Raw genomic sequence first — 10,251 nt, forward strand, 5'->3', positions numbered from 1 at the left:
TTGACCGGAATATATTCTTTAATCTTTTTCACTGTTCCATATATTTTTTTAATAAAATCCAATAATATATTTTGATGGTTTGGTTTATTGTCAGGTTCAAAAGTTTTCAAAATTCACTAATTTGTTTCTTAAATTCAATTATCTATCTAAAAATTGCTAGACTAATTAGTCATTTTTTTTAACTATTTTAAGGACTAAGTTAACTTTAAAAACCAAATTAATCAGTTTGAAAAAGTCTTGATTTTAATTAGTAATAGCCCAAATCTCAATTATGTTAATGAAATTTACTCTTTTCTTTTATTTTTTTTCTTTTTTTTTTCTTTGGTAATCCCTTCTAGAAAAGAATAAGGACATATAAATTATTAAAAGTTTGACTTGCATCATGGCCAAAGTCCCAACCTTATCCTCACGCAAATGCTTGCATATTCTACGCCCTTGATATCTTACCCTCGGATCCCTATTTTGTTTTTAAGTTAGAAAATACTTTCACTGGCACAAAGTAAAACAGAAAACTACAAATTAAAGACAATAACTAAGAGAGAAAAAATATCACCATCTCCATCTTGTGGACAACAAACAAGAATTCCAGATATTTGATATGTGGACTAAACTGTAATAACATATTTCCTTCTTTTTTCTGTAATTTTTTTTTTTTAAATTTATAACATTTTTCTCACGTGTATCAAGTTATTATAAGACATGTGGAACAAAAAAACAAAACAAAACAAAAAATCATCTCCATGACAACATTTCCTTATCAAAAATCTTATCAATTCTCACTACATCAATATAAACTGAAAATCAGGTAGAGTAGACACAAAAGAGGAAGAGACCGAACTATCAAATGACTTCTTTGAACTCCATGACCCTTCTATTCATTTCCATGCTTAGCCTTAGCTTCCTCAGCCGTACCACTACTCATGCAGCTGACCCAGTTCACCTCAAAGAGGTATGTGCTAACACCACTTTCAGCCCCAATAGCATCTACCAATCCAATCTCAATTCCCTCCTCTCTTCGCTCTCCTCCAACGCCACACAAAACCTCGAATTCTACAACACAACCAGCGGCCAAAACACTCCCAACCCCGTCTACGGCCTCTTCCTCTGTCGCGGCGACGTAACCCCTCAACTCTGCCAAGAATGTGTAGCTGCGGCAGTGAAAGAGGTAACCAAGAAGTGTTCAAGAGAGAAAGTCGCTGTGATATGGTACGATGAGTGCATGTTACGTTACTCAAACCGGTCTTTCTTCTCTACCGTGGACGAAAAACCAAGGTTCGCCCTGTTGAACACGCAGAATATCACTGAACAGGATAAGTTTAACAAGTTACTAGCAAAGAGTATGAACGAGACTGCAGCACAAGCATCTAATGCTCCTATTGGTGCCAAAAAGTATGGGACCAAGGAAGTGAGTATCTCTGCTTTTCAAACACTGTACAACCTTGTACAGTGCACAGCGGACTTGTCCAGAAACGATTGTAGTACTTGTCTTCAAGCTGCTATAAAGCTTCTTCCATGGTGTTGTAGTGGAAAGCAAGGGGGAAGAGTTATTTTTCCTAGTTGCAGTGTTAGGTACGAATTGTACCCTTTTTACAGGATGGAAAATGCGACACTCCCACCTGCACCAATTCACCCATCTTCACATACAGGTTCTGTAACTGGACTTTTGACTGCTTTTTCCTTTTTCTCTTATATTATTGGCAATTGAGTGATGGGGCTTCAATTTTTCAAGGCATACTTTATGAATCTTTGTTTATGTTGGGTATGATTTTAATGCCGGTCATATTCTCCCATTAAAGAATTGGAAACATAGCTTTAACTTGTACAGAGTCAGGACCAATTGTTTCTCCAAAAAAAAAAAAAAAAATGTCAGGGCCAATTAAGTGAGTTATAAGTTATAGAAGTAGGTAAGTGACCATTCTATTGCCTACCAATATGGTTCGGTGAGGGGTAGAATGGTAGACCCAACCATTTGCAGAGCTCATGCCCAGCTATGATTCAATTTGCTAGTGCAAATCGTCATTTAGCGAAGAAAGTATTTCTTGTAAGTGACAGTTACACTAAAAGCCGAGTATAAGTCACATATATAAAACAACCTAACAAGTGAATAGCATGTGAATTGTTGGGAATACAAATCCTCAGTATCATTTTTTATTTTCCACTAATCACAATTTGATATGTATTTGTTTAACTTTCTTTATAAAATAGTCCAAATTTAAAATGGAAAAAAAAATATAAACATGATAAATTGTAATTGGTGTAACATAAAGTAAAACAGAAAAAGTAATACAGTAAATTTGTATTCAAAAGTTAGAGTTAACAACTTTGCAATAAATAAATATATTACATGGCATTTATAAAGTGAGTTTTTTATATGGGTGGTTTGGCATTCCTACATTTTTCAATTAGTGATCAATTAATGAGAGTGATGCAGTTTTTTTTTTTCTTCTTCAGGACGACCAATTAGTAAAACCAGTAAGTTGACTGTGCGATGCGTGGATAACGTTATAATATTTTATATAATATGGTTTTAAAGAATATTGTACATATATTATAGTATAATTGTTGTAGAATTTTGTTAATAATGAGTTCACCATAAGAAGAAATAATTATAAATTGCACACACATATATATTATAATTATTCAGTTTAAGTAATGAGAAATTAAAAAACAACTTTGGAGGAATATTATAGAATAAAAGTTTATATAAAATGTGTCTTTCTCTTTCTCCTTAATTCTAAAACAAAATACACATATCAAACATCCACAATCAATCACATCTTTTACAAAACCCACAAATCTACAATGTTTGACCTTAAATCAAAATTGAAATTGCTGTTATCACTCAATATAAAATGCATGCCCCTCCTTCCTTGGTTGTAGCCAACTCATACGGGTTAGAATCATATGAGACAACAATTTTAGAGCTAGGTAGGTGTTGTCAAAAGATTGAAGATAAATGAAATCATTTTTGGTCTATTATATTTGACATGAGATAACATGAAGAGCTATGGGTAGGTATATATAAAAGAGCAAAAGTGCAAGAGATGAAAACGGTGAATTGAAATGCAAAGAATATTGTGTGTATGCGTGAGTGAGGAAAAGTCTTGATATATTGAACCAAAAGATACAAATAATATTTACTTTTTTAATTAGAAAAGTCTTGAAATATTGAACCAAATAAAAAAAAATTTTAATATTTAATTTGTTCTAATCTCTGATGTGGCACTTGAAAATATTTCAATTCTCTTTGTTAAGAATGTGCCACTTGACAGAATCTCATACTTTCCCACATGAGGCATCTGCTTTTATATATACTAGCTTGTAACTAATACAAATTCTCTATACCATATTTTGTGTTCCATTTTATGTTCCACCAATCACAACTTGTCATAAGTTTATTTTTTTTCCATTTTAAAGTTTGGATATTTTATAAGGAAAGTTAAAAAAATACATGGCAAGTTGTGATTGGTGGAACATAAAGTGGAATACAAAAAATGATATAGAAGATTTGTATTTGCTTGTAACCTCATGCATATGCATAGATACATTTAAAAATATACAATAAGATACATAGTATAATTCCTATATATATAATTTAAATACTATTGATAGTCATTATTATATTTTGTTAACTCTTTAAAAACTCTTGTAAGAATATTATTAGGTATAAAATGTAAACTGTCCATATTTATTTATTTATTACTTCTTAATTTTTGTTATTGTGAAGCACTTTTTTTTTTAATGATTCATTTATACTAGATGTTTTGGTTTTTGTACTCAATAACTCACTTGGATGAATATTTATGATGTGGTCCCACATTTGATTCTAAAATTATAAAATAAAACTCTATCTAAAAATAAATAATTTAGGACACATGACGTAAAATTAGAGTCTAATTTGAAATTCTAATTGGACTTTCTCTAAACTTTGCTTGTTAATATATATAAATATATATATATATATATATATATATATAAATATATATATATATATATATATAAATATATATATATATATATATATATATATAATTATAAGATTGGGGAGAAAATTGCCCCCTCTCCCCCCCTATATATAGGAGTGTGCAAACAATAACCGGAGCCGACAAGACCGACCGGCGCCGACCATCCCGCACCGCCACTGGCACCGACCGATGGAGCCGACGCCGGCGAGCGGAACGCGAACGGAGCTCCGATGCCGGTGCGGTGAGGACGTCGGAGACGCAAAGCACACACCGAGGCAGAGCCGAACCGAACCGATACAAACAGAGCAAACTTTCAGATCTTGAATACGGCATCGTTTAGGTGTATGAGTATCCATTTCAAATTTCTTAGTTCTTACTACAATGTCGTCGTTTGGGTTATTATTTATAAAAAAAAAAAAAAAAAAACACTGAAACTTGAAAGTCTGAAACAGCACCGTTTGATGCTAGGTTTTCAGACACGCCTAAGTCCCAACTATAAATACCCTTTGTTATGTCTCATAGCCCTTAACTCTCTCTCTCTCTCCGCTCTTGCCGCCAGTCGCCTCTACCAAGTCTAGCCTCTCGCTGTCTCGCCGGCTTGAGTCACGCCTGCAGGCGCAGCAGCAGCTCATCGGTAAGCCATCAACTCCTTTCCTCTTCGCTGGACAGTGGACACGCATCATTGACTCATTGAGTTGGGTTTGTAGTTTATAAGTTTATATGATTCTCTTTTTTTTTTTTTTTTTTTTTTTTTTTGCTGAATAAGTTTATATGATTCTCTTGGTTTGACTGTTTGAGACTTTGAGTAGTCTTACACTTGATACTGATAGTGAATAGTGATACTTTGTAGTTTATAAGATACTCTTGGTTTGACTGTTTGGTTTGACTGTACGTTGAGTAGTTAATTTATGAAATATGGCCGGATTCCTTCTTGCTCTCTTGCTTATAATTGTAAATTTATAATGCTTGTAGTTTAGTTAATTTATACTGTGTAGTAAATTTATTTAGTTAGTTTTTAGTTTATTTATTTATTTAGTCGGTTTAGTTAATTTATACAGTGCAGTTAATTTATTTAGTTAGTTTTTAGTATATTTATTTATTTAGTCAGTTTAGTTAATTTATACAGTGTAGTTAATTTATTTAGTTAGTTTTTAGTTTATTTATTTAGTCAGATTAGTTAATTTATACCGTGTAGTTTTATAATGCTCTCTTGCTTATAGTTAATGCTTATAAGTTTAGATTTTATCAATTTTTCAGCACTTATTTGTCACACTCACAGTCTACTAAGTAGTAAGCACTAACTTTTAGCATACAAACTAAAAAATGTTTTTTTTTTTTAATATTTCAAACCGATCAAACCGACTAAACCGACCGCAAAAAACTGCACCGCTATAGGTCAAAAAACCGACCCTAACGGTATGTATCGGTTCCAATTATGAAAAAACCGATCTTTATCGGTTCGGTAATAAATTTACAAAAAAACCGCCTCTACCGAACCGCGCACACCCCTACCTATATATACACATATAAAAGATTGGGGAGAAAATTACCCACCCCCCCCCTCCCCCGCGTGCGGTCAAGGGTGAACCCGTATATTCATGTTTTTCTTTTGTCATTGGTTTGTAAGTGTAAGGATTATTGCGTTCATAAAAAAAAAAAAACGTGTAAGGATTATTGTATGATTAAACACACAACTAATCTCTTCCTTACTTTATTTATTTATTTATTTAAAAAGTAATAATTCTATTATTCCTTACTTTATTTATTTATTTATTGAAAAATTAACAATTCTATTGTACGATGCCTAAGTTGAATAAGGGTTGTTATTCCATACTCTGGGAGTATACTCCTTCCCTCTCACAAAGGAGTGGGTCCCACTCCCCGGGTATACAATAATTTTCAGTTGAAATAATCGGTTTTTGACTCAACCATCATGGTTATTCCATTTGGTAGATTTATTGGGACATCCTTCCCTCCCCAATATGTCTTCTATGCATCCAATCGATGCATTCAACCTCTCATTGTTTGTGAACTCCACAATCATATGGTAACCACATTCTATGAAAAAGATAATGCATATATCATATGCATATGATACATTTTCTTCCTTATTTTCTATTGATCAACTTTCTCATAAAAAATAATAAATAAAATTAAAAGCCGATTTCATGGGTACAGGTACAACATTTTTTGAAAAACAAAAGTACAACATGACTAGGATACGGTAATTAATTAATTAATATTTTTTTGGGTATATTTTAAATATTTTTGGAAATAATATTTTATTTTAGGTTTTAAAATTAACAATAATAAAATTCTTGAAATTTTTTTAAAATTAATTTAAAGGCAATAATAAATATTGAAGAAGTACAATGACATCCATACAATGTTGTTTAAAGTACAAACTAAGAGTTCAGTTAAACTAAACACTTAAGTTGCACAAATACGCACACGAGTATGAGTACAAATACTTGACCATTTTAGCCATGTCCATGGAACATAGGATTAGACCTAATTAATTATTAGGCAGCTCTCTCCTAAGGGACTATTGTACAGTTGTCAATAAAACATGATATTGTTTATGCAGGAAAGAAAAAAATCTCAACGGCAACAATAATCGTCATTGTTGTTCCAATTGCTGCTTTGGTGCTAGTCATTCTGTCCTTCTGTTTCCTAAAAATGAGAGCAAGAAAGAAGTCCAATGCAATAAAGGGAGAGAGTTTTAAGAAATCTGATCAAATCCTAAATTATCAAGGTACGTATGCAAGTGGTCTTATGTTCACATCATATATATGTCACTGTCTTCTCATTTTCATGTCCACGTGAAGGAATCGATTCGTTAAACTGGTTTCTTAAGCCGAATGCGAGGACAGATTGTAATTTGTCAGAAAATTATAGAACCTATTGATTATGTTCAAACTCTCACCTCATGATATCTGCAAACATTGCTCTTTCTAGTGTAATCTCTTACGTTCATTTTTCGGATGTTTAGCTGCAAGTGAATTAACAACTGTAGACACCTTGCAATATGATTTTGGGACAATTGAAGCCGCCACCAACAAATTCTCAGATGACAACAAGATTGGTGAAGGTGGATTTGGTAAAGTTTACAAGGTACGTAGAATCAATATAATCTTAAGGTATAAATCAAAATTTATTTCTTGTGTTTTTTCTTCTTCTTTTCCCTTTGATTTTTTTTGTTTTTGTTTTTGGTAGTACTCAAATTAAGAATCTGCAGAAAATTTACTGCATACAAATATAATCAAATTTAGAATTTGAAACTTTTTTGAAGTTGGGATTTAATAAATTCTTTGAATTAAACTATTCTAAAGCCAGTTCAAGTACGTATGTTACCAGGGTACACTTCCTAGTGGACAAGTTATAGCTGTGAAGAGGTTAGGGAAAAGCTCTGGACAAGGAGTCAAACAATTTAAGAATGAGGTTGAACTACAAGCCAAGCTTCAGCACAAAAATTTAGCAGGGGTTTTGGGATTCTGCTTAGAAGGAGAAGAGAAGATACTCATCTATGAATTTGTGCCCAATAGAAGCCTTGACAATTTTATATATGGTTTGTGCATCAAAACACACATCCAATAGTGTTATGTGAATAGAATTGCATCATTGATGTGCATTTGCAATTCTTTAAATCTTATTAGATTTTTTTTCTTTGATGAACTTTTAGATTCAAAAAAACAAGGACAATTGGATTGGGCAACACGATATAAGATTATAAGTGGGATTGCTCGAGGAATTCAATATCTTCACAAAGATTCTCAACTTAGAATTATACATCGTGATCTAAAAGCTAGTAGCATATTGTTAGATGCCGATATGAATCCAAAAATTTCAGATTTTGGTATCGCACGGATTCTTGAAGTTGATCAAACTCAAAAAAATGCGAGTAGAATTGTGGGGACATAGTAAGTTCCAAATTGTTTTCTTCTATCTTGCATCATTAGAAATTAATGGATTTATTCAAGTCCCATTCCATCTAATGAATCACTGAAATAAAATATTAAAAAATAAATAAAAATGGTCATTTTGATCAGCATAGTCATGAGGCTCCTAATTGTCTTTTAGTAACACTGTTATGTTTTTGGTGTTGGTTTGCAGTGGTTACATGTCTCCAGAGTACGCAATGCAGGGAGAATATTCTGAGAAATCTGACGTGTACAGTTTTGGTGTCCTAGTCCTAGAAATTATCACTGGTAAAAAGAATAGTGACTTTGAATCAGAAGGGGCTGAGGACCTCCTAAGCTATGTGAGTATAAACCATATAGTGTGATTTCTTCTCCTCTCTTAATGCCAATGTCACCACTTGTATTGTAGCATGACATTTTAAACACTACTTGATAAAATGTGCAGCTTTGGATACATTGGAGGGACGGGAGGCCCTTGGAATTATTGGATCCAACTTTGGAAGGTTTTTATTTAATAGATGAAGCCATTAAATGCATCCACGTTGGCTTATTATGTGTTCAGAAAGATCCAGCTGACAGACCAACTATGGCATCAATAGTTCTCACACTTAGTAGCCACTCTGTCAGTCTACCAACACCGCTACAACCAGCATTTTTCCTTCGCAACACAGACCAGAACTTGCCGCAAATGTATATGGAGTCTGATCAATCTACTAGCATGTCCATATCATGGTCTATCAATGATGAATCTGTTACTGAACCACACGCACGATAATCTACAGAAGCAGGAATGCACAAGCCTTTATGCAATTGGGTGAGCAGAATGTTTTGAGTTAAAACATTAGATTTAGTGGGTGTATTTACAATAAAGTAAGCAGATTGCTGTCTATTCGCCTGGGGGAGTCTGAATGTAAATATTTTATGTATTGGGCAAAACTTCCGTACAGTGCTCCGTTGGATGGGGGCACAATACAAATATGTAATCAGTTTTAGACACGCACCATGTCATGTCCAATAAGCTAGTGTACTCGACACATGTCAAACCCTTTAATATTTATAGTTTAGGAATTCAAGAAGATAGTTAGTAATTGGTATAATCTACTGTAATGAGTAACATAATAATAGATGTTAGGGTTTTAGACCCTAGTTGTCTCAAATTTTATCAAATCTTAGCCAAATAATTAATTAAATTAATTATGCATGCATGAGATTTGAATCAAATAAACATAGATCACATGAACACCAAGAATGATGACTTCTTTTGAAATTGTGGATTCAAAATAAAAAATTTATGGAGGATTTAACCTAAACAATTCTCAAGGCAATATATCCATTAAATAGAATCACAGTTTATATAATAGATTTAACACTAAATCTAATGCTACCTCATATAGTACTTACTGGTGTGACTGCATGTAACTCTAAATTCATGGACTCTTCTACAATGGACTGTTGCACACAAACTCTCTTATTTGTGACTCAAAGAATTCCACTTGAAGATTTTGACCAACAGATGTTGTAGACTATATTTCTCTATGGCTTCATATAGATTTGCACTATGGCACCAACAATACCGTGTTGATCTTTCTCTATGTCCTTTTGAACTCTCACTATTTTGACTAGCAACTAATGGAGGCTTAGGTCTATTTTGAAAGTCTCTAGTATAGTGAGATTGAGAGAAACTTTGTTATCCATATCATAGCCATAAAAATGGTGATTTCTTTCTTTGAAAAGCCTTTCTAGGAATGGCTTATAATGTCCTTTTAATAGTACAACAAATGGATCACGAATCAGTCTTGAAATGAGAAAGTTATGGGCTTTTTTACGTTTCAGATTTTTGCTGATATCACAATCTCGATCGATCAAACTAGGTGTCGAGCCAGTAGTTAAACTAACAGAAAATTTGTTTTCTTGCTTTGAAATTGATTCTTTCTTGATCCAAACTTGGGTCTTTGTTTTACACTTTGAAGTACACCTTTAACATATTTATGACTCACCAAAAACACTACAAATATATTACAATTGATCTTGCAAACCTAAAAATATGGACTCTACAATAGATATTTTCCTAACAAAAATAATTGTTAACGTCACAACTATGTTCCCCTAGCCAAAGTTATCAACTTCATTCTAGTGGCCATTGTAGTTTATCCATTAGAGTGAGACATTTCAAAATCGGTTTATTTCAATGTACTATTTCAAGGTTCTGGTTTATCCATTAGAATGAGATATTTGGATATCGGTCTATTTCAATGTACCATTTATAGTTTATCTATGGCAATCTTTTTTGAATTTTGGGATTAATTTTTTGTTTCTAGTTTTTTGTTTTAACTTCTTTGTTATGTACAAAATTTTCAGTTCAATTT

General features: G+C 32.7%; 1 protein-coding gene across 1 annotated transcript; it reads left to right on the forward strand.

The window, feature by feature from the left end:
* Nucleotides 1–753: 753 nt before the first annotated feature.
* Nucleotides 754–8,986, forward strand: LOC115988944 (cysteine-rich receptor-like protein kinase 25). The gene is made up of 7 exons (XM_031112583.1): nt 754–1,646; nt 6,553–6,720; nt 6,958–7,079; nt 7,323–7,533; nt 7,648–7,885; nt 8,079–8,226; nt 8,331–8,986. The coding sequence occupies exons 1-7, from the start codon at nt 845–847 to the stop codon at nt 8,658–8,660; spliced, it is 2,019 nt and encodes a 672-aa protein (XP_030968443.1). The 5' UTR covers nt 754–844; the 3' UTR covers nt 8,661–8,986.
* Nucleotides 8,987–10,251: the final 1,265 nt, after the last annotated feature.

This window comes from Quercus lobata, chromosome 5, assembly GCF_001633185.2.
Source record: "Quercus lobata isolate SW786 chromosome 5, ValleyOak3.0 Primary Assembly, whole genome shotgun sequence".
Taxonomy (NCBI): Eukaryota; Viridiplantae; Streptophyta; class Magnoliopsida; order Fagales; family Fagaceae; genus Quercus; species Quercus lobata.

Coding starts and splice junctions, on each gene's coding strand:
- LOC115988944 (XM_031112583.1), top strand. CDS start 845: ATGACTTCTTTGAACTCCATGACCCTTCTATTCATTTCCATGCTTAGC. Junction 6,721..6,957: donor TCAAATCCTAAATTATCAAG/GTACGTATGCAA, acceptor TCGGATGTTTAG/CTGCAAGTGAATTAACAACT. Junction 7,534..7,647: donor CCTTGACAATTTTATATATG/GTTTGTGCATCA, acceptor ATGAACTTTTAG/ATTCAAAAAAACAAGGACAA.